At 41.7% G+C, this 24673-nt stretch overlaps 2 protein-coding genes and 1 long non-coding RNA gene across 9 annotated transcripts in view; 2 read left to right on the forward strand and 1 right to left on the reverse strand.

The window, feature by feature from the left end:
* Positions 1–1438: 1438 nt before the first annotated feature.
* ncln (nicalin) lies at positions 1439–15910 on the forward strand. 7 transcript variants are annotated; one of them, XM_008290899.1, is made up of 15 exons: positions 1439–1702; positions 2820–3010; positions 4229–4373; positions 5328–5422; positions 6726–6806; positions 6989–7092; positions 8177–8265; positions 8865–9004; positions 9519–9745; positions 10069–10156; positions 10242–10292; positions 11744–11907; positions 12911–12964; positions 13203–13281; positions 14382–15910. In XM_008290899.1, exons 1-15 carry the CDS (start codon positions 1528–1530, stop codon positions 14442–14444), a joined length of 1746 nt encoding a protein of 581 aa, XP_008289121.1. In that variant the 5' UTR covers positions 1439–1527; the 3' UTR covers positions 14445–15910. The 7 variants fall into 7 exon arrangements, with proteins under 7 accessions (XP_008289121.1, XP_008289122.1, XP_008289125.1 ...); XM_008290900.1 differs by having other exon boundaries at positions 11747–11907; XM_008290903.1 differs by having other exon boundaries at positions 10254–10292.
* Positions 15911–18848: 2938 nt separating this feature from the next.
* Positions 18849–20034, forward strand: LOC103363930 (uncharacterized). Its single transcript, XR_520521.1, has 2 exons — positions 18849–18910; positions 19179–20034. It is a non-coding gene; the product is annotated as an uncharacterized LOC103363930 (long non-coding RNA).
* Positions 20035–21687: 1653 nt separating this feature from the next.
* cers1 (ceramide synthase 1) overlaps positions 21688–24673 on the reverse strand; it is a 49045-nt gene continuing 46059 nt past the window's right edge. The window contains exons 5-7 of the mRNA XM_008290907.1: positions 23779–23926; positions 23544–23698; positions 21688–21881 (exon numbers count right to left, since the gene is read on the reverse strand). Coding sequence (XP_008289129.1) covers positions 21839–21881; positions 23544–23698; positions 23779–23926 — 346 coding nt within the window. The 3' untranslated portion in view covers positions 21688–21838. The remainder of the gene's footprint in view (positions 21882–23543; positions 23699–23778; positions 23927–24673) is intronic.

Consider the following 24673-nt stretch of genomic DNA (forward strand, 5'->3'; position numbering starts at 1 on the left):
TAATTGCATTTTTCAGACACTTTGTGGTCACATAAAGTCAGAATGTAAATACATATAAATGATGCTGCATTACAGACGTTCCCATGCTCACTGCGTTTCCATGTACATTAGTGCAGAATGATTTATCCTACAGATACTACCATTTGATTTATGACATAATAAAAAAAAAAGCTTGAGGTCAATACTGTGTTATAGATTGTAAACATGTGATGAACCACGAGGCAGCATCAGACGTGTGACTGTCACACAAGGAGGATGGCATGAACATATCAAACCACTGACGTAACAGTTTAAACCCTGGATGAGACGTGTTGCGCAACATATATTCTACACTGCAGCTTTTATACTAATTGTTAGTAATTTAAATTATGTAAATCAAATAAAAAAGGATATTTTTCGCATGTACACTAGAAATAATACAACTTTTATTGAAATAACACACCTGGAAACAAACGAAAAGCCCAGAGAAACCGTGATGGCTTGTAATTCCTCAAATACAAATAGTGAGAAAGCCTCACGCAGAAGTCTATTAAACGGTGAAAATCAGTTTTTATTGTGTTGTGTGGTGGCTGTAAAACAACTCTGGTTGGAGATGTGAAGTAAAAGCTGTTAAAATACGAAGATCTTCTCTCCTGCTCTCTGTGCTCTCGCATTTTAATCCAACGAAGCTGTTTTCATTCTGCTCTGGAGCCAAACTGCTGATTTTATGACTATATTGGTGTTTGACAAACTCACTAAACACATGAGTTAAACACAACAGCCATCCCTCAGAGAGAAAGAAGCGACAGAGACCCAGAGAGAGTCTCCTTCCTGATGGAGGGCGTACAGAGCTCAGCTGCATCTAAAGCTACACGGAAACAACCAGGAGTTATACTGTCACTGTGAAATTAACCATCTTTGACTTGCATTCATTTAATTAAAAGGGGAACAATATGGGACCTTTCACCACCTCAGTATATGTAAAATCCTGGTTATTCTTATCTATGTGCTCCAGCTGATTCCTGTTGTTATGCGAGTTATTTGATTAATAAACATGTAATTTTAATAATAAACGTCTGATCCTTCACTGTAAATATACTGTAAATATACAACCCAGCCAGTATCATCATTACAGGGCCTCTGTCATGGTGAGGTTCTGGGTTCTGGTTTCTACGGTGCACTGCGCCATCTAGTGCCCATAAATAATTTACTGCTGTTTAATGATAGCTGCCTGAGAAGACTCCTGAAGGACCCCTCACTCCGTTCAGTCTGAATTCATTTACTGTCATTATTATTAGTAAACACGTACATTTTAATACACATCAGAGTGCTTTTATATATTTAGGAATATATATAAACAGCGTACCGTGTGCTGAGGTTGTGTCCGTCCAGAGGTCGCCCCGCAGGTCGCCTGATCAGAATCCGCCCCGGTGGCCGTTGGTTGGTCCGCTGATTAGCTCCACTGAGTCCCCGGCTGTCAGTAGCTGAGAGCGGTGACAGCTGAACACGTTTTCGTCCCTTTGCTTCGAGCCGAATACAGTCGCCACGATGTTTGAGGAGGCGAGTGAAGTGTTTGACAACATGTTCAAGTCCTCGTTCCCCCTGACCTTCATCGTCTTCATCCCGGCGGTGCTCATCCTGGTGTCGCCGCTCCCGGCCGAGGCGGCTCATGAGTTCACCGTCTACCGCATGCAGCAGTACGACCTGCAGGGGCAGCCGTACGGTGAGTCCGCCGCCTTTAAGCCACCAAACGGGGAGAATTCCTGCCTTAATTCGGCCAGGAGCTGGTTCCGGCTCCGGCTGCGGGCTCCGGTTCGCCTCCGCGTCGTTTCCATCAAGTTACGCTGAAGTAACGTTTCAATGACAGCATAGCTAGCTGGCTAGCTGCTAACGTAGCTTAGCTTAGCTGGGAGGCAGCAGGAAGCTACCGAACCAGGACCGTGACTGTTTAAATCAGTGCACAGAGCTCCACTGGGTCCCCCTTTATTAGCAGTGTCATGATAATTAGTGGTAATTAATCATTAGCTTGGCAACACTTAAAATGATCATTTATTTTGACTGGAACAGGCTCAAAATACAAGCTAACACTCTTCTTCCTCAAAGCTTGTCACCGTGATGCTATCAGAGGAGTGAGACGGTTTGGGAAGTGAATGAACCGTGAACAGAAAAGGCTTTAAAAGTCCATATTGTGCCCATTTTCAGCAATTTAATGAAAGTCTCACACGTTCCCACAGCATCTCTGTCAATGTTTCAGCTCCAAAATACCACAAAGATGGTGCATGTCATTGTGACTGTGTGAGTCCTGCTGTGGTTTCTCTTTTAAATGGGTTGTTTCAGTGTCTGTACCTTTAAATGCACCTGACCCCGCCCCCTCCAGGAAGAAGACCCTCCATGTCTGTGGTCGAAAGCACAGCAGCTGACAAAAACTGTGTGAAACTTTTTGCCCTGAGCGATGATTTCACACGGAAATATCTCAGATTTCACAGCATGGCCTTGGTTTTTAACTCGTGTTTGATAAGTTTGTCATCTGATGCTATAACGTCTGCAGAACAGAACATGTAGTCCTAATGCGCTGCGCTTCAGTCACTGTTTCGTACTCGTTCTGCTGTCTGACAACAGAAATGGAAAAATCTGTAAATGAGAACAGCTAGTTTAGGATAAAAAATAATGAGAGGTGCCAGACTTGACAGACATATCAGCGATCCAAAACCTCCTCTTTGATCAGCATGATTCACTTTATTTAACTATTGGCATCAGGGTGTGGATAGAGTGTCTGTCTCCATTCAATAACCTGAAAGTTTCCCAGCGTTGTACTGACTGTTGGTTTTTTGTGTCCTCAGGTACCAGGAACGCCATCCTGAACACGGAGGCTCGTACTGTAGAGGCAGAGGTACTAAGTCGTCGCTGTGTTATCATGCGACTGGCGGACTTCTCCTATGACAAGTACCAGAAAGCCCTGCGTCAGTCAGCCGGCGCCGTGGTCATCATCCTTCCCAAGAACATGTCTGCTGTGCCGCAAGACATAGTTCAGGTAATAACACGCTTCACAAACCACCGTGTGCGCTGCGTTTCTTCTTCCTCGCCCTCGACTTTTGCTTCACACACAATGGGCCGTGCTCCAGTGCACACTTTGCTTTGGGAATTAATTATTTATCCTCTACGTACAAAAGAGATTTTCAAGTAATGCACTTTACAACACATGTGAGCGGTTCAGTCAAGTCACTGGTATTTATAAAGCAGATTTAAATTAACAGCTAAAGTGAAAAATAGGATTACGAGTTAACCTAACAAGTTTAAATATTGAGGTTAAAACCCTGCAGTGTTATTTATGGCATCAGTTCACCTGAGTAATGTAAATACTACAACTACTACTGTAGAGTAAATACGAAGTCCAACAACATGTAGTATTAATATTTATGGAGATTAACCTGAATAATTTAAAGTTAAGATTCTACAAAACTACACATGAAAACCCAACAAATTAAGTTTTCCCTTTGAGCTTTCTTTGCCTTTTATGTCTGTTATTGTTATTTTCTTTAGTTAAAGAGTTGGTGGTACAAGTTTTGGATACACCTGCAGATAAACATCACAGTGAGGAGTAAAAAAAAAACCCATCCGTCCACCATGTTGACATTCTTAATGCATGGTTTCCTCTTTGTCTTTGTCCATCTCATGATCTGCACATATCACCAGCAGCATCTCTGTTCATGTCAGTCTCTATTTTAGCTTGTTGTGCAATATCCTGCAGCTCAACTGTGGTGGGAACAGATGCTCGACTGAGGGTGTGACCCGTAGTTTGTTTGACACCACCTTCTCTCTGTATTTTTTCCCCCAATCAGCTTTTATCAGATTAATGTAGCTCAAAAGCAAAGGAATGTATGTTTGTGATGTTTGTTTCAGCGAAGAAAGCGTTGTGACTAATTAAACCTCCCACTTCATGAGTGGGAATCTTCTGGAATGCAGCAGTACTAGACATTCGATGTCTTACTCATTTGGTTACACAACTAATTACCATTTTTGGCAATTTATTGTCGAGAGAGATTTTTATTTGTCACGATTCCAGTTAATTTGTAAAGCAGTTGTTTCCACTCATCAATTAGACTCCCACCACCACCACCACAGCAGCAGCAGCAGCGATGATACAGAACTTGCAGGGATGCAGCGACTTTTATCAGATTTTCAGTTTTAGCCCATCAGCAAATTACAAAATGGAGCTTATCTCATTAAACCCGCTGTTTACCTTCTGCAGCAGTTCATGGAGCTGGAACCGGAGATGTTGGCTACCGAGACCATCGTCCCCGTTTACTTCGCCATGGAGGACGACGAGCTGATGTCCATCTACACTCAGACGCTCACCTCCTCCTCCTCGCAGGGCGCCTTATCAGCGGCCGAAGGTACGGGCTCGGCGGCGCACACGGACTGTAACGCATGTATTATTGAAGGCAGATAGCGCACACGTTCGATCAATATTTGCAACCGTGAACGGCCGCTCGCAGACACGCACAACCTTTCTGTTAATCTTACGGCACGTGAAGGAGTCAGCTTCTTGTCTGCAAACCTTTCCGTGTTACTTTCAAACACACACACAAAAAAAACACACTTTGAGTTGCGATTTAGGGAAAGATTTTTCCACATTTTAGCAACGATGTCAGTCGAAAACCATCCCAGAGTGCAAAAGACCTTCTTCCTTCAGTTTGCTCTTCAGTTTGACATCTATTCCAAACTGAAAAGCCCAAAATAGTTAAACTTTGCTCCAGTTAGGAGAGTCTGGAACAGCTCAATTTAACGAGTAATCGATGTTCTGACAAGTTTAGTTTGTCGCTTCCAGCTGTTTGTAGGAGTCTTTCCTCTGAGTTTATCAACTGCCTGCAGCATCAAACGGCAGCAGGATCCATGTCTCTGAAGTGAGAGAGTTTTTATGCGCGTGTAAATGGCAGGTTATTAAATATGTATAGCCTCATTATACTCAGAGACAGGATGCATCAGGATGTAACAGGAAGTCACAGCGAGCTCCGTCACAGCTGTTGGGATGCTTTTATTTTGCTGTTGGTAAAGTAGGAGCTAGATTATCTTCACATATGGACAGAATTTTTAGCGATTAGGGAAATAAACAACTTAAATTAGTTTGATCAGCTGCTGGTGGTTTAGATTTTTGTTTACACATCACTTGGTGTTCTGCTCAGATGTTGCTCACGTCTCTCTCCGTTGCTGTGGTTGAGCCGCAGAGTGGAACCAAAACATGAGGCTGACCTATTTCTGAATGACTGAATGCCGTCATTGTAAACGATTAATGAATGTTCCCACGTCTTTAAAAAAAACAACTCTTTCTTGTTTTGTGTTTTCTGTAGTCCTGCTGCATACAGCCACAGCCAACGGCTTCCAGATGGTGACCAGCGGCGCTCAGAGTAAAGCCATCAACGACTGGGCCATCACCAGTTTAGAGGTGAGCGAGTCGACTCAACAGCAACCGAATCAGCCGCTTAACGTGCACACGCCTGGTTTGAGGGATAAGCTTTGATAAAAGATGCAAAATCAGTGGAAGTTTAAAGGTTTTTATGGACCTGAAATGAAGGAGACAAAAATGTACGAGCGGATTTCTCATCTGATCTGGACAGAGGAGCTGCAGGATGATGTTACGGCGGCTGTTTATCGGAGCCTCGTTTCAAACCTCTGAGTTCAGTAGGCGACGTTTTCCTCCCACAGTAAACACGCTGAAATAAACTGAATTACACAAGCCTGCGTACACAACTTAATATTCATTTGTTAGGTGTGTAGTCGCGCTCGCTTCACTGTGCGGCGAGCAGAGTCGACACCAGAGCGAGGAATGTCAGCGGGGAGGTTGATGATAAAACCTGCAACAGAGAGTTTTGTACAGACTTGATCTAAAGAAAGAGTTTCTCCACTCTTCTCGTGTAAAGAGAGCCTGTTATTATTGTGATCTTGTGTTATTAGTTTAGTATTTTATGTTATCTGAGAGTTCAACCTGTGTGTTTTTTAACATGTGGGTGGGCTTAAATTCCTGAACAAAACCGCCTGTGTGGACTGAAAGCTGTGGATTTAAGCAGAAGGGATTATTTTCACCTGATTCTGTGTTTGTGGTCTGACACAGGAATTATTTCAGTGAATCGTATGGATTTTATTGTGAGTTTAAAATCTATATTTGAGTGCTTATTGATCCAAATGTTGAAACACTTTCTGACATGACATCCTGATGAGACTTAGTTTACTTTCTATTTTTACTTTTACGATCAAACTGCAGGCTGTGATGCAACAAGGCACAAGAAAACATTTGGTTTCTTTGGATGATTTAATTTTCATAAAAGGGTTTTGACGTCCAGAAAGGCTGTAAAACAAAGCAGGACGGAAATGTTGCTTCAAGACTTTTTAATTAGTTAAAATCCTGAGGAAAAACATGGTTTAATCAGACTGAGATGGATCACAAACTGAGAGACAGAGAGCTGAATCAGAAGCTTTTAATGAATTATTTTTTAAATATAAGACAACTTTGATTTCTGCAAAGTACAATGTTAACAAAAGGCAATAATTAGAGTAAAGGTTCGTTAATATACAGTAACATACAAATAAAATATAGGAAAACAACCTGAGCATTGGCTTGTATCTCCCTGACACTCGTATGAACTTACCAAACAAACACTTTAAACAAATATAATGTGCAACTTTCCCCATTTTCTGCTCTATTTTTTATCTTTTCTGGCTAATCTAACGTCTCTTTGGTTTATTTTCAGGGTCGTCTGGCTGGAGTCGGAGGAGAAGACCTTCCCACCATCGTGGTGGTGGCTCATTACGACTCCTTCGGCGTCGCTCCCGTGAGTCGTTTCTGACGCCTTGAAAACATTCTGCAAAATATTCTGTCGAGATATATTCACAGGGTTCAGTTTAGTTGCTCATACAGGGCAGAAAGCTCCAACTTTAGTGGTTGAGAAACTAACACCAGTAGGAGGAGGCAGCGGGCCGGTGGAGTGACCAGTCTGTGGTTTGTTGTGTCTAGTGGTTGTCGTACGGAGCTGACTCCAATGGCAGCGGCGTCTCCATGTTGCTGGAACTGGCTCGACTCTTCTCCAAACTCTACACCTACAAGAGGACACACGCTGCGTGAGTAACAATGATGGGTTTGAATCACTTGTGATGGCTTCACAGTTTCTGGCTACGTTAAAACCATAGACTGTATAACAGATGGACGCAGCAACCGGCCCTGAAAAATGAAATCAACCCGGAAGTGTCAAAAACCTGCAATATCACTACGTCCACTAGCTGCTGGCTGCAAAAAGCCCTGGCTCCCATAGACTGGAATTGGAAAAGAAGTGATCACAGATCACGAAATACTGCATTCCTACAGCTCAGGATTGTTTTCTTCTTAGTTTTCATGGTCAAATCCAGAGATCAGGTGGCCAATCTGAAAATAAATCAATACTGAATTTTTAAAAAATCGGCAACATTTTGCGGTGCAAGGGGCGTGGCTGGCTTGATCGACAGTCGGCAGCGATGATGCAGACGAAGCGAGCAGAAGGCGGTAAATGTGGGCGGGGCAGAGAGGGCCCGCCTCTCAATCCGTCTGACCAATCGCTGCTCCTATGGCTCCGCCCCCCTCCCACGACTTTTGGCTCCAAAAATCCAAGATGTCAACCAGGAAGTAGCAAAACCCTGGCTTCATGTTCTCAGTGCAGAAACCAACGGGTGACGTCACGGCAGCTACGTCCATCTTTTATACAGTCTATGGTTAAAACAATAACTCACGCTAGCACAGAGTGAAGCTCCGTTTACGTGCTGCGCTCGTTTATCGGATGAATCCGTTAAAGCAGCATCGATCGCTGACCTCAGTGGTTCACGTGAACACAAGCCAAAGTCTATTTGCGACGCCCGTCTCATTTGTTACGGTTAGCGTGCTGCTCTGAATGCTTTCCGAGGGTTATATTGAATTATCCGTGCACTCTGCTGGTCGTAATAATCACATCCGACCGTGTTAAACACTGAGAGCGGTCAGTAACACGGTGCCGTCTTAATGTGCTGAGCAACACCGGAGTGGAGGGAATCTCACGTTAGAGGACGCTAACGCTAAAAGCACTGTCAGCGCTGCTCACCGACATGTTGATGTATCTCCCACAGGCGCTGATTTAATAGACAACTGCTTATTCATCAGGTTCACTCACATTGTTACGATTTTATTGTGTTTTTTCAGGTATAATCTGCTTTTCTTTGTGTCCGGAGGAGGAAAGTTTAACTACCAGGGAACCAAACGCTGGCTGGAGGACAACCTGGACCACACAGGTGATGCTCAGATGCTTTACGCTGAAGCTGCAGAAGGATTTATAAATGTTCATACAGCTGGATTTAGTTCATTATTCAATATTAATACGACACAAACCAGCCTGAAACATTATGACATGACCATAACACTGGATAGGAGTCATTCCATTTGAAATCAAATGTGAAAAACGTTCCCCCAGACCTCCACAGAACATACTAGGATCAACAGATAGACGTTTATAGTTTTAAACAGGGTTTGAATCATTTTGGTCAGGTTTGGAATTATTTTGAACAATTTTAGAGTAATTTTGGAAAAGTTTTGAGTAGTTTTAGACACTTTTTTGGACAGAAAACACATTTTTTTGGAGAAATTTTGAGTAGTTTTGGACACAGAAGTGCATTCTGGGTAAGCTTTCACGGCTCATGTGTGATGGTGGTCGGAACGTTTAAAACCAGGATCATCTTCTAGACGTGATTCTTTCTGTTTGAAGGTAATATTTTGAATAAATTCCTAAACTATTCTGATGTTATTATACATAAAAAAATCAGCTTTCTCTGTACAACATCTGCACATTTCTATCCTTCCATATTAACCGTTCCTCCCTCTCGTCCTCTGATAGACTCCAGTCTGCTGCAGGACAACGTGGCCTTCGTGTTGTGTCTCGACACTCTGGGAAACGGAGACTCGCTTCACCTCCACGTGTCCAAACCTCCTAAAGAGGGAACCCCTCAGTACTCTCTGCTCAAAGAACTGGAGATGGTACGAACCTGGAGACCGAATCCTGTCACTTAAATGCCAAAAAATGCCAAAATACACTCTTAATTCTTGGTTAAACGAGTTTAAATAATCTTAAAACATGCATGAATACATCCACTGTACAAAAAGACATTAAACCTTTTTTTTTCTCACTATCTGACATTAAATCAGACTAAACTTTTCCTGTTTTAGGTCAGTTACCAAAATTATTTCTATTTGCTAGACGCCAGAATAATAAGAGAGAGAGAATTTTTTATTACTTTCACAGGTGTGCCTCCAATTAACTCAAATGTTGTCAACTAACCAATCAAAAGCTTCCAAAGCCATGACATCATCATTTGGGCAAATAGTTTGAAGGCATCTTAGTGGATGTAAACTTCTGACTCTTAAGAAAGTAGTTTGAAGGTTTCTCCTGATTAGCTGTGTTATTAAACCCAGATCACAGGTAAAAAGAAAACTCAGCATAACTCGTCACACTTTTTCGGATCACATTAGCGTCCCGTCGTTTCTCCCCCAGGTGGTCTCGAGTCAGTACCCGGAGGTGAAGTTCTCGATGGTGCACAAGAAGATCAACCTGGCCGACGACATGCTGGCGTGGGAGCACGAGCGCTTCGGGATCCGCCGCCTGCCGGCCTTCACTCTGTCCCACCTGCCGTCGCACCGCCTGGCTCAGCGCTCCAGCATCATGGACGTGCGGTCAGTGTCCCCCTCCTCTCGCCACGGAGCGGGAGAGCCCCCTGCTGGGTGGGTTCATTACTGCAAGTCTCTCCAATCACCAAAAGAAAACAAAGAGTTTCCATTCTAGCAGGCAGTCGTTTGCTTTTCTCACCTTTTCTTTCATGTTTGATCTCTCCCATGACGACAATCCGGTGGTTTGGATGCATTAAGTTTTCCTTTTTTTTCATGTCTGCCGTCTGTTTCTTGAACTCTGTTTCTAGGTTTCAGCCTGACGCTCAGTAATCCGTCTCACTTCTCTCCCTTGTTTGCTCAGGATTTCTCCGATGATGCTTTCAAGTCTTTCTTCTTCTTCCTCTCTAACTGTCTGTAAACGTGTCTGTGTCTTACAGGCCTCACGTAGACGTGAAGAAGCTCGGCAGGAACACCAAAGTGGTGGCCGAGGCGCTGGCCAGGGTCATCTACAACCTCACCGAAAAGGTAGAAACAGGCTCAGACAACTTAAACAGAAGGCGGTTTGTCTATTACCGGCATTTAATGTGGATTTTTTTTTTCTTTCCTGCATTCTGCTGCAAAGGGGGCACCCGGAGACCTGCAGATCTTCACAGAACAGATGGTACGTCGCTGAACACACCTGATCGTCTGCCACGAGTCTGATACGCGACTCAGACCGACACAGTGACACAGATTCACAGGATTTGGCAGTTAGGAGCTGCGTTTTTGGAATTAACCGTTATGTGATGAATCGCTTTGATTCTTCTGATGGTCTGATATCAAACTGAGTGGACCTCCAGTGGATCCACGTCTCTGTGAGGACAGAAGAAGCTGTGATAATATCGTTCAACTCATCTCAAAACCGACTCATCTCTTGGCTTGTTTCAAGTAAACTGAAGCAAATTAAACGATCTCGGGCTCGATTAGAGCTCAAATAGCTGCAAATTTAAACCTGCAGGAAGTTAACTCCAAACAGTTTGTGGCTGCGTCATGTTTGTCCTCATTGTGGGCTCACTTTTCATTATAAAGTCCTGCACCTCCACGAGGAGAACAGAGAACTCAGAAATGTTTCCTGTGCACTATAACAAAGCTATAAGGCCGTAAACCTTAAAAATGAAGAAAAAAACCCACTGGAATCAACACGTACATCATATTTCTGAGTATCTGCATCTGTCATCAACACAGGAAACAAACTGTTCGCTCTACAAACTATAAATATTTTACCGCTTCTTTGTTTTCGTACCTGCCTTCCATCTGCTCTGAGTAAACACAGCTTGCAGTTCAGCCAAAGCCAGTCTTCCCCGACGCAGAGCAGCACAGAGTTATTAGTTTTTCAGTGCAGACAGTTTGTTTTTAAGCCAGATTTGTACTGAAACATGTAGAATAAAGAGGTTTTGATAGGATGCTGTGCATTCAAGCTTAGTTTAGGCTGTTTTATTCCCAACAAATGTGAAAGTCAAACGTGCTGAAAGCTGCCGACGGGGAATTAGCTCGGCGCTCGCTTAGCATGCGAGAGTGATCGACGCTTCTCCAGGAGGCTTTTAGGACGTTATGGAGGGGAAGAAGCACCTCGTTCGACCAGCTCTACTCTCCACACATGACGTCCTGTGTTCATGTACGATGTTACTGTGGTCATTTCACTTCACCTCAAACCAACAAGTGCAACAATAACCTCTGTCAGCCACAAAACGTGTGCAGTTACCTCCTCAGGGAATCTATTTATAACACTTTTTTTGTTTTGTTGTTTTATTTCTGCTGCTGCTTTTACCTTTTACTCAGTTTTATTTAATTTCTTCCTCTATATATATATATAAAGCTGACTCGAGTAGACGAGGCAATGAAACGGCAATAAAACTCTTCTTCTGCTCTTGTTTCCTGCTCCGATAAATGGCGTCACTTCTTTGGTGATTTAACCAAAAAAAAGAAAACTAAAAACACGTCTTTCAAACTTTTCAGCAGCTTTTGTGGTTCAGAGGGTTCATGTCGTTTTTTAATTCTGAATCTGAAATTTTAAATCAAGCTATTTATTCGGTCGTGTGTTTCTGTTGTGATAACGTTTGTGGCTCCCGTCAGCAGGTGCAGGAGGAGCAGCTCTCGGCGGTGGTGGACTGGCTCACAGCGCAGCCTCGAGCCGCCCAGCTGGTGGACAAAGACAGCAGCGTGGTGTCCACTCTGGAGTACCACCTGGGACGCTACCTCAAGGACGTCAAGAAGCACTACGTCAAAGCTGACAAAAGGTAAAGAAGACCAACAGGAAACCACCGATACAAACCACCAGTTAAACTATAAAACGCTGCTCCGTTCCCTTCAATGGGAACTTCTTCTTTTAACTTGTTTAACTTTTGACTTTTTGGTTTGATCTGAGCTAATACTACAATCCGGACTTTGTAAAGTTCTGAAGTGTTTGCACATGATGACGATGTGAGGCCAAAACTAGCTGAATGAGCTGTTTAAAAAAAAAACTTAATTTGGACTGTTAGGTGCAAAAAGACTCTTGATTCTGATCTTTAAACAATAAGAAGAAGTCGTCTGACTGCCACAGAGACTGAAAATTAGGCTCAGTTTTTAAGTCCTGACCTCTGTGGAATCAGAACAACCACGACTAGAAGAATAAAGAGCTCAGGAATGTGTTCTGTGCAGCATGACGTAGTTATGAAGCCGTAAATCATAATGAGGAAAAAGTTTAATTAAATTTAATTACAGAAATTGGGAAAAATCTTGCTCACAGCTGCTACCGACGCTGGAGCAACAAACAGTAGCTCCACACACTGGAGATATTTTACTATTTACATTTTTAATTTGTTTGAAGACAGCCTGTAGTTCAACCAAAAAACTCCCAGAATTGTTGTTAAATGACCGTCGACTGCAGCCGAGTCACTGATGGCTTCACGGTTCTGCTGAGGAACGCAGAATTTTTAGGTTTTTACAGAATCTAGTTGGATCAAGTGGTTTATTTTTTGTATTTTTGAAATGAGAAATGTAGAATAAAGTGCGTTTAATGAAATATTCACATTTCTGGCTTCGATTTGGTTGTTTTTTTTCCCGACTAAACTGAAATCACATCACGTTTGGGGCACATCCTGCTGATAAATGGTGTTGTTTGTTTTTAAAACCAACACCGTTTTACACCAACAGGTTTTAAGGTTCTGAAGCTTAAACGCAGAAAACGTCTCGTTAAATAACATTTAATTTTCCCGTGTTGATCTGACATGTGACGGCCTCTGACTGTGTCTCCTTCAGGGATCCAGAGTTTGTTTTCTACGACCAGCTGAAGCAGACGATGAACGCTTACAGGTACGACCCATCGAGCTGCTGATTTACTGCTGCTCTGTAAAAGCTCTGCAGCGTCGAGAAAGTTGTGAAACGCAGTCGTCTGGATGTAGTTCGACTGTTTTAGTTCTTAACAGATCAGATGCAGACAGTCTTTATATAAAGTCAGAGAGGATGCTTGACTCAGTTTCCTTTTTATAAACCTCTCCCGTCGCCTCCTCTCTCGCTGTGTCTCACTCTGCTGATTTTCTCTCCCTCTCAGAGTGAAGCCGGCTATTTTTGACCTGCTGCTGGCTGTCTGCATTGCAGCCTACTTAGGGATGATGTATCTGGCCATCCAGGTGAGTCGCTGTGTTGTTGTTGCAGCAGCCAGTTTGATTCTTCCAGAGATGCACCGTGTTACAGAAACGTGCCACAAAGATAATCAGTTTATTAACACGGGGGGAGAAAGAGTCTCATCGTGACGTGAATCAGGGTTTTTCCTGCGTCAGAACGGACCTTTGGGGGGCGACGATGCACAACCTGATCAATGAGTTTAACAGAAATCGTTTTCCTTTTACTTCTGAAGCAAAACGATCTGTTTAGCTTCAGTAAATGAAACCCCAGTGAAAAGAACTGGAGGTTTGCTGCTTCAAATTCTAAAAAACTCCTCGAAAACCCCCCAAATATGAGCGCTAGATAACAAGAAACATAATGCACATGTTTCTAAAATCCTACAATTCAATCATTTTATCATCTGTGTGAAAACATCAGTTTAGTAAATTATAAGTTTAAAGCTCAGTGGAGGATAAAAACTCTCCAAACAGAGGATTCTTTAGCCTGAAGTCTATGTATTGTGGCGTATAATCTGGATTATTGACGCCCTATGGTTGTGCTGTCGTTTGGGTCCAGAGGAGCAGAGGAAGGTGTGATTACGTTAATTATTCAGAGTGTAGCTGCACCAACAAAACTCCACCAACATTCAAACTGAATTATCTGAAGCACAAACACACGTCTCTTAGTCGCCACTTAAACGCAACAGAAACCCCAAAAAGGAAACATAAAAAAAGCCCTGATCGTATAAATACAACTTAGGTGAGAAGTAATTTGTTCATTTTGGGGTTTTTTTGTTCATTTTTTCACCTGAACCTGAAACACAAAGAGCTGCTGTCATGGACCTCTTCATGGTTTTAATCTGAGGAGAGCTTCGGTTCGGAGCCTTTAAATTAATTCCTGAGACGCCGACGAGACTCAAACAGCATTTAGAATGAAGAGGTTTAAAAACACGTCTTTGTGAAAGTTGTTGAAGAAAGTCCAGTTTAAATGTTCTGACTTTGTTTGGGCTCCACATCAACAGCAGGTTACATGATCCGGTTGGTTTTGTTTAACAAGCACTCATGAGTGTGCAGATGTTTTGTGGATCTTCTTATATTAACCCTCTCGTGTCTCCTCCTTCCTGCAGAACTTCGGCGTCCTGTACAGCGTGGTCCGTAGAATCACTCAGCCCAAAGCCAAGACCCACTAAGACTCCCCGACCCGCTGCACCGTCTCCTCCAATCAGTGAACTCTAGCCAGTAAGGATGCAGAAGCCGGACCGAGCTGCTGCTGCTGCTGCTCTCGCGACGGTTTCCAAACCAGCAGAATCACTTCCATTTCTCTCCACGAACTATGATGTCAGATCCTGTCTTGCTGCCAACTCGACCCGTTTGGTCTCCGCCACCGGAATAATCAGGAATCACATTTTTCTCTCCGCGGGCGTCCTGGCGCTCGCTCGAGGACGCGTCTCGTCGTCCGGCTCTCCGAGGGATGTCCGTGAGGTTATAACGTTTCTTCTCAGTGAACTTTACGAGCCAAACCGACGTCGTGTGTTTTTTTTCTCAGGCAGCTAGAGGGAGAAGAGAGTTCAGCCCGACCCGTTTCCTTTTTGTCCTGTTCGCCCACCTGTTGCTCGGGTTTTCAGGTCTTTCTCAGCGCAACACTCCTGCGATCGTTCGTGCTTTTGAAAGAGTTATTGATCGCTGCGTCCCTCCTTAAACCCACAGCACAACCCATGACAGGATTAGGTTCACCACACAGCCTCCAAAGGTGTTTGTGCTCAGACCAGACTCTGGCTTTTTGGGTTTTTTTTGGTCTCCTGAAGCTTGTAACTGATGATTATGTTCAGGATTTATTCATTTGTTGCTTTAAAATTGATAAAAAGGCAGACGGTTGCATCTTCAGCTGGATCAGATCATCATGGAGGTCGATAAGTGATCATCAGAGGAAAAATTCAAATCTTGGAAATTCAGAATAACTTCATTAAAATGTCTTTTTTTTGGTTTGTTTAACTAAACTAGAGGTTTTGAGCCGTCTGATTACCAGTAGAGATGCCTCGACACACGTTTTTTAACCATTAGTTTAATAGGAAATCAATTTAAATTAAAAAAAGATCCTTAAAATGAGGAAAAACCCTGAATATTTGATCTGATTGATCATCTGATCATCCTCACATTAAATAAATCCAAACCAGCGAGTTCTCTTCATACATTTCCTGTTTATTTTCCCCCTTCACAGCCACCAGTAACTCTTCAGTCGAGTTTTGTGCCGAGACGGACTTCAAGATTAAACCCCTGAACTCGTTCCTTGTTTAAATCCTCAGTTTATGGAGAATAAAAAATAAAAAGAAGACGAGCTGTGAACGAAATGTGAAGTAGTGTTTAGATATTTCCTCCTGATTCCTGCGTTTGTCGTGAATTTGTTCCAAACTAACATTTATTTTTTTTTCTTTTTCTTGCCAAAATCACAAACTCTGTACGAATCTCCCCGTCTGGTGTGTAGTCATAGAAATGTTTGCCTCTTTTTTTTTTTTCTTCTGTTGCCGTGCCTGTGTGTGTGTGAGTGTGTGTGAGTGTGTGTGTCTTATTTTTACAAGTGTTTTATTAAAAATCCTGAATTGATTATGAAATAAATAAAGAAGCCGAAGAAAAGGAACCCGAGGGCTGGAAAAGGTCACGACGTGTTTTCTTGTGAAACTCAGCAGAGCAGATAAACGCTGCTGCTGCTTATCGACTCGCTGCAATCTGACGTTTCTTTGTTTTTTTTTTTTTGTTTTGTGCAATCTGACGTTTCTTTGTTTTTTTGTTTTGCTGACGAACAACGATGTGATTCAGACTTTTTTTCTGTTTGTTCAGATTTGGCTGAAGGCCTCTTAAAACACTTAGATTATGTGTAACGTCGCCTTCAGCTGCTCGAATCGTGTTTGTAGGAAAATATTTTCATCACCGCATGACCTGTGACCCCCCCCCATCCTCCTCCCCACCAGTCGCCATGGCAACAGGACTTTTTAATTCACCATCAAGAGGGAAAATAATTGTGAGGTGCAGTCGTCCTCAGATGTAAAAGAAGGAAGAAAAAAAACACTGAAATAAGTTGACTAAAGTAATAATAAATAATAAAAATTTAATGAAAGTCATGAGGTTGAATTTTGAATTGTGGTTCAACAGAAATATAAAAAAATAAAATTAAAAACAAACATTATTGGACCCAATATTTAGTTGAACAACCCTTTCACTGCAAAGTGCTCTAATTTGTCAGTTTTATTTTTAAAAATTATTCTTTTCACCCACAATCGAAAAGCAACGTCTTATTTCACTGAATTATAATTTAGCAAATTTTTATTTATTATTACTTTTTTCAGTTTCTATTCATTTGAGATTGGACCCAATATTTAGCTGAACAACCCTTTGAGCCAATCAGGTGTTTTCTTTAACTCCCAATCAGACGTCTGCACCTGTTGACAGGTGTTCTGATTTCACTGCTCATCAGCAAAGTGCTCTAATTTGTCAGTTTTATTTTTTAAAATGAATCTTTTCACCCACAATCCAAAAGCAACGTCTTAATTCACTAAATTATAATTTAGAAAATTTTTATTTATTATTACTTTTTCCAGTTTCTACTTATTTGAGTGTGATTTTTGCTTTTTTTTTTCTTTAACGTGAGGACGACTGTGACTTTTTTTTAATTTATTGAAGCTTCTTTTCTTTTTCTTCTTTGTGCACTGACATGATGAACTCTCCTCCTCCTCATCCACGACACTTGATCTCCTTGTGATTTAAAATAAACGATAAAGAAAGGAAGAAAACAAACAAACCAAACTCTCGTTTACTGACATGTTTTATTTTATGAGAAAAAAATGAAACGATAACATTGGCTGAATGGTATTAAAATTGTATTACAAAAAGAGCAAAGTGTCTTCATCAAGTAGTCGTGTAGTCGCTTTAGAAAGTGGTCAGATTCAAAAACACATGTGGGGGCTAATTTGCTTACAGTGTGCACCGATGGTCCAAAATATCAGCAAAATACACCTCATTAAATTAACTGATTATTTTTTTTCCTTCGTGATCCTTCAGGCGTAGAAATTTTCCCCCCAAATTCATCTCCCCTCTTTTTTTTTTTCTTTTTTTTGTTTTTTAAATTTTGATCTACTAATGAATAATAAAAATAATACTAATAAATTACAGTGCAATGTATAAGAAATACCTGCAGGGCTTCTTCTGCCCGTCACACTCGACCCTTCGCTCGTCTCCAGCCTAACACTCTGCCTCGTGGTTTTGGGTGGACGTTTTGGCACAGCTTCTAGTGAGGACGCTCAGTTGGTCGATATTCCTTCTTATTTTTAATTTTATGTTTTAATCGCTCCCTCTGTGGTGGTTCCAGATCTCTGTGAGGGAGCGACTCAGCCGGGGCTCTAATATATTATCATTCTGGTTAAATAACGTCGCCGCTGTGCTGATAAACCTGCCAACAGCGGCTCACTTCTTCATCATCACTTCAGCCAGAGTCCATGAAACTCAAACCCGACCTCCTCAGAATCAGCTGCTTTTTAAAAACCCTTTAGTGTATTTAACGAAGCCGTGCAGCAGATACGAGCCCCTGAAGTGCAGAGAAGTGGGTTGAAACGTCAAGCTTTTTGTTCCATCTCTTACTTTTTCAGCTCTCTCACTCATAATCACAGTTTGGAATCCTAAAATTTAACCTTTTGCAGGCGTTAAAACATGAGAAAATAGTTTTTCCTCAGTCTAGAAGATGATCCTGGTGTCACATGTAGATTAAAAACAAACCTTTCATTGTCTAGAACTGCTTCTGACCAACCAGCATCACACAAAGTTTACCCAGAATGCACTTTTTAAAAAGTTTTCTCTGGTGGATGATGAGAAAACACATCCAGTGATTGCTTCTATGACTCTGTGTCCCATAAGTCTGATGCTCAAAGCTGAGAAAGATTTAACAAAATTTTGGATTGTGATGAATCAAATCTGCTGAACCAGATGGAAGAAGTCATGAAGACGTGTGAACCTTGAGGCCGACTCTTCGTCCTCTGAGGCTGCAGTTCTGCACATGATCACAGCATGAAGGTCAAACTCTGCACGGCTCCTCTAAACCCACTAAAGTCCCCGTGTGTTGGTTCTGAGGAGGTCCGGTGGAGCGATACTTTCTCTGTGAACACTAAACCTCCTCAGTTTGCAAACACTGCTTCTGTTATCGTCGCTCCTCCCTGATGAACTCGCTCCACACAGACACCAAACATCTACTCAACAAAATGTAATTTTTTTTTTGCACTCAGTGGTTCTGCTCATCGCTCACGTTAACGTGGAGGCGACCTGGACTAATCTGTACAGAAACAAGAAGGTTTCCTGTTTCAGGCGGCTCAGTCGGTTCTGGGTGGTACTGAGGGGTGAGCAATACGGGCCGGGCTCTTCAGAACTAACAATCAGACCGCTGGCAGCTGTTTCGCTGTGTTTCTCTTCTCATAATTTTCCACTTTTAGGAGCTGTTGGGTGATAATTTAGTTTGAATTTCACACAGACAGCTGATGCACAACAGAATGGAGGAATTTAGACATTTTTAGTTTCAATAAATCAGATTTTTAAACATAATTTACTTTATGTTCACTTAAATATAAGATTTTCTTTATAAGATGCTGTGATTTTAACAAAATCATCAGTTTTAAAGGTCTGTTGGGTCGAGTTTGTGAAAGAAAACAGGATTATTTCCACAAACTGTATGAATTTAGACAGTTTCCTTTAAAATTCAACAAAAATTAATGAAGGTTTTGTCCATCTAGTGTGAATTGACATTTTTTAGTGTCAATACATCAGATTTTTACACAATTTATAGCACGTATTTAAATGATCAAGCAGCTTTTTTCATTTATTTTTAGAAGATGCTGAAAATATTTAGCCAAAATGATAAAATTCTAGCAAAATTATCAGTTTTAAAGGTCTGTTGTGTCGAGTTTGTGAAAGAAAACAGGATTATTTCCACAATCTGTATGAATTTAGACAGTTTTCCTTAAAATTCAACAAAAATTAATGAAGGTTTTGTCCATCTAGTGTGAATTTTGACATTTTTTAGTGTCAATACATCAGATTTTTAAACAATTTATTGCATTTATTTAGTTTAACAGATAACTTTTTGCATTCATTTTAAAAGGTGCTGCAAATATAAATATAAAGAAAATCAGAAATAAAAGAAAACAGGAGTTTCTTATTGATTATGAACCTGCTTCATATTCAAAAAAATCAAGAAAAATCAACATGTTTTGACATCTTTTGCTCCAATGCATCATTTTTTAAATAATTTATTGCATGTTTTCAATTTATTTAATGTCTTTTTTCATGTAATTTAGAAGATACTGCAGTTATTTAACTATTATGATAAACTGTTGAAGGTCTGTTGTGTAGAATTTGTAAAAGAAAACCACAGGTGTTCTTATAATTATCTCCACATCTGTATTTAAAATCAGTTCAGTGAGAGTTTTTATCATCTCCAGGCGTCTAGAAGTAAATGTTCATAAACTCAGACGTCATAAGAAACTCAAACTTTAGCTTCTCTGACAGACAAACTGGACGTTTATCTGCTGATGGATCATAAAGCCACTCGTCGTATTGCTCACCCCCCCGAGGTGCGGCCACTCCTCCACATCTGTTTGTGCTTCGACACATCTGGAGAGTCGAGCCGTTCTGCACCGAACCCAGATCGCAGGTCTTTGTGGGTTATTTTGATTTCTATTCTTTTTTTTGAACTGCAAACTTCCACCCTCCGCTCAGATATTACTTCTGTCGCCACTCAACAACAAAAAAAACACCAGCAAAGTATGAATAACGTAGCCTCACAGTCGAACAGGAGGGACAGCGGCACGCCGCCGCCGCCGCCGCCGCTGTGCCGCTTACAGTACACGTGTGTCATGACTACAGCAGACCGAGCGCCAGCCAGCATTCAGATTCTAAGGAAGAGACTCGGAGATGTTGTGCGACATGTGGACGGACGGGTCGGTTCTCCCTGGTCCCTGGAAACATCTGCAGACTGTCGCTGACTCACACGCAGCAGAGAAACAACAACACATCTGGAATACAAACAGTGCTCTCACAGGAAAAAAAACAGCAGCAATTCCAAAGAAACAAAAAAAAAAAAAAACCTAAACTACAACAACAACAACAACAATAATAATAATAATAGTAAAATTAATAGTTTTAGCTTCTTCCGCTTTCTTGGTGGAAGACGGACAAAAAAAAAAAAACACACAAACCCTACGGACATTTGCGGCCTGCTCCAGCAGCACAAGCCTGCTGTTCCTCCAAACAAGAGCTTGAATTTGATCGAGAAGGTGGAAAATAAAAATAAAAATAAATCCCTTATTTGTCTTATTTTTTTTTAAAACAGGTGCAGCAGCTGTTTCACAACCAGGAAACAAAATGGAATAATTCCCTTTAAACTTTCATGTGTTCAGATCACAGAAAATAAAAATAAAAGGGGGAAAAAAAAAACAACACACTGAAAATAAAAACCCCAGAATTTGTCCTGCACTGGTTCGCATGTGTTGGCTTCGAAAAGCATGAGTTTGAATAAAGATGATTACATATCTAGAGGAGTTTCTTATTTTTTTGACAATTTCATAGCATAATTTCCTGAATCATTCCGACGTCATGCATTCCTGATAATGTGTGCATACATAATGTTGTTGTTTTTTTTATTTCATTATCATACTGATTTATTTTTTTGTTGGTTTTTTAAAATCTTTACACCGGCTATCAACAACAACAACCGTGAACCATTTGTTTTTTTTTCTCTCTAAACAAATCAAATCATGGAGCATTAAAAATAAAAAATAAAAAATAAAAAATAAAAACCCCCGGTCAATCAATTCGAGCTATTTGCTGTCATTAAACCAGCAGCCAGCTTGTACGCCTTCATGTCAGTGCAGCAACAGACGCTTTGCAACACAAACTGAGGAAAGAAATAAAACTAAAAATAAGAATAAATTCCATACAGGAATGCCAAAGAGAAGATTCCCAAATGCCTTTTTGATCATCAGTACAAAGAGACAAGCTGAGAGTTGAAATGTCGTGAAAACTAAAATATGTTTTTGTTTGTTTTGTTGTTTTCAAATCATCTAAAAGTTCTCGGCGACGTCTGCGTCCGAACGCTCGCAGCTTTCTAGTCAGACTAACGGACGCAGACGCCGAGAAGCAGGAAGCCTCAACTCTGGAGGACGGACGGACGGTTGAGCGTATTGCTTGTTTGTCGGGTTCCTAGAACCGGGACGGGCCTAATTCGTCCTCCCTGGCGCCGCCGTTCTGCTCCTACTGAATCTATCAAACGTAAAGTTAAAGGACGGTAAGACAGCTGAAAGAACATTCACAGTGCTCTAAGAACAAAACAAAACCATGAAATGAAATGTTCTAAAACAAAAAGAATAAAAACTCATCATCGCACCCTAAGTTGGTTTTTTTTGTTTGTGTGTTTTACCCCCTCCCCCCCATACCTCCCCTCCCCTCCCCCACCCTCCTGTTTCCAATAGCGACGCTCTTCCCTTGTTCGCGTCGTCGTCGTCGTCGTGCACTTGCAGCCCGCGGCCAGGTGGTGGCGTCGGGGAGCCGGTTATAGATGCTTCTCCTTGGCGATGCCGTTCTGCACGTGCTTCCTGTGGAGAGACGAGAGAGGAGAGGTGAGGCTATCGGAGGCTATCGGAGGCTATCGGAGGAGCTCAAGGCCGAGCAGATAAGAGGCGCAATCAGCATCTCCATCAGCTGGGGCTGCATCCACACCTCCACCCGCCTGGTTATCGCTAAAACACACAAGACACACTTTGGACCGGCGCTTCTGCTGCAGTGGTCAAACTGCAGCGATGACTTGGAGGCTCCAGAAGATGCACTTTGGAGCGTTTAGCTGAGCGACCACCGGGTTGTGCAACACGACGGCGGCTTCTTTAGAAGGACAAAGACTCGTTTTCCTTCTTTTTTTAGCATCATAATAATTTAAAGTCGACCTTATTGATCTCAAAAAACATGTTCCGGATGAATCAGTTGGTTATTAGTTCATAAAATGTCCAAAAACGTGTTTCTCAAACTGTCAGAGGAGTAAAGAAATGTCCACATTTAAGAAGCTAGAATCATAATATTTCTCTTAAATCTACTGTTAAACGTATTTGGTAGTTAATTTATTTAACGATGATTGATTAATTTCCTGCAGCTCCAGAAGAAAAAAAAGCTTTTCGAGACGCATTTTAACACGAATTCAGGTGTAAAGCAGTGAAAGGAATCAGAAGAATTACACATTAAAGGGAATTAAATGATAAATAAAAAGGAAAACCTGCATTAAAACACTAGTGAGAGTAAAAATAAGTCAATAAATGAGTGACAAGTGTGACGATATGCGAGGACAAGAATGAAACAGCAGCGACTGTTCAGTGAATTTTACGGAAATATGAAAATTTTTCAGGTTTCTTCAGACGAGAACGACCTGAAAAGTAGAATTTATTGTGAGGAAAGTGATTAAAATGTTAAAAACTCTACTTTACTCTGAACTACGTCTGACATCATGCAGCGTTACTTATTCACACAGACCAGGTTGGACTAAAAAACTATATTAGATTTACTGTTTCACTGATATTTCGTGTTAAAATATTCATATTTCCTGTCCTGTTATTTACAGTTTTTGCATTTTGCTGCATATTTTTCTTGCTGTGCGATTAATAAAACATGATTTTAGCTCTCTCCTTGACTAAACTGCGGCCTTTCGTGTAGAAAAGTGACCATAAATCACATAAATGTAGATTTTATGTTTCATTTCACGGCTCCAGCAGCAACAGACAGAACTGGGCTTCATCCTACAGCGACGTTTATTTGCTTGATTAAACCGAACAACCTGTTAGACGGACGTTAAGTTGTTAAAAATCACTTTTGTTCTGGAGCCTAAAGAGCCTTTAAAGCAGCTTTTTCATTGGCGGATGAGACGGTGGGCCGTCACATGTGATTGGATGAAACAGTTCTTTGTTTTTACAGGTTCTGGCTGATAATCGGCATTTTGGGGATTTTTTTGTTTGTTTTATTGTGTTTTTATGTTTGTTTTCTTGCTGAACCGGCTGCTGCTGATTTAAAAAAGTGTATTTAAATCGGATTGTTATTATTATTTTTATTTTTATTTGACGTCTTGTTTGTCTCGTGCTCTTGATCGCTACGACTTTTCCTCCCCATGCTTCCGTCTTACTGTTATTTTTGCACCAAGTCGGATTCCTATGTAGTAAATCGTTCTGGTTCTGGTTCTGTAGCTCCTCCAGCAGGTTCTAACATCTGTGTGTTCCTACCCCTGGGCAGAGTTGTGATGTCCTGCATCGTCCTCGCTGTTCGCTGCCTGAGCGTCTCTGCTGGCCGCCGCCTTGCCGCTGTCCTCGTCCTCGTACTCCCGCACGTCGTTCACCTCCTTCATCTTCAGCACCTTCACCACGAAAACCACGATGAACTGCAGAGAGAACCAGACGAAGGTCAGAGACGTTCTCTAAATGCTCTCCGGGTCTAAACGGGGAACCGACTCGTCCTCACCAAGAACCAGTAGATGTTCATGAGCAGCAGGGCGAAGAGCAGAGCGTTGAAGAAGAAGAAGAAGGGGATGTTGGGGACGGACTGGAGGCTGGACACGCATGTGGCGTACAGGACTTTGAGGGGGAACCAGTAGAGACGGAACCAGAACCTGAGACACACAGGAACAGAATAAACACCAGAAATGGACACATGACACAAACAGCTTATAAATTACAAAGTTTCCCTGTTGGTTGCTTTTCAACATTGAATCATGGTCGGTTTNGTTGGTTGCTTTTCAACATTGAATCATGGTCGGTTTAGTTTGGATTTTTTGACAAGAAATGACCCCAAAAAAAAGAAGACTCTTTGATGTCAAAGTGAAAACTGGTTCCTACAAAGTGACGTCAGTTACTTAAAGATGTGACTGAGTAAGTATTCAGCCTCAATCAGCCTGAACATGTGACGCTACGATCTCACCTCATTCTTCTTCATAAAACTGCTCAAACTCTGTCCGGCTACATGGAGGTCATAAATTCTCAGTTGGATTGAGGTCTGGACTCTGACTGGGCCTCCAGAACTTCACCTCGTTGTCTTTAAACCATTTCTGTGGAGCTTCGGCTCATCATCTTGATGGAAAATAAATCTTCTCCAAAGTTCTCCTGCAGACTGCATCAGGTTGTCCTCCAGGATTTATCTACACTTTGCTGCATATATTTTACCCTCTACCTTCACAAGCCTTCCAGGACCTGCTGCTGAGAAGATCCCCACATCATGATGCTGCCACCACCGTGCTTCACATCATGATGCTGCCACCACCGTGCTTCACAGTGGGGACGGTGTGTTGGCATCTAGTCTGAAGCCCAAAACACTCCATTTTGGTCTCATCAGACCAAAGAACCTTCTTCTTCTAGTTGAC

The sequence above is a fragment of the Stegastes partitus genome, unplaced genomic scaffold (genome assembly GCF_000690725.1).
Source record: "Stegastes partitus isolate 25-593 unplaced genomic scaffold, Stegastes_partitus-1.0.2 Scaffold702, whole genome shotgun sequence".
In the NCBI taxonomy this organism is placed as follows: Eukaryota; Metazoa; Chordata; class Actinopteri; family Pomacentridae; genus Stegastes; species Stegastes partitus.

Excerpts from the sequence above, each read along its gene's own strand:
- ncln (XM_008290899.1), top strand. The coding sequence starts at position 1,528 with ATGTTTGAGGAGGCGAGTGAAGTGTTTGACAACATGTTCAAGTCCTCG. Across the intron at positions 3,011-4,228 it reads TGCCGCAAGACATAGTTCAG|CAGTTCATGGAGCTGGAACC; the intron begins GTAATAACACGC and ends TACCTTCTGCAG. Across the intron at positions 5,423-6,725 it reads GGGCCATCACCAGTTTAGAG|GGTCGTCTGGCTGGAGTCGG; the intron begins GTGAGCGAGTCG and ends GTTTATTTTCAG.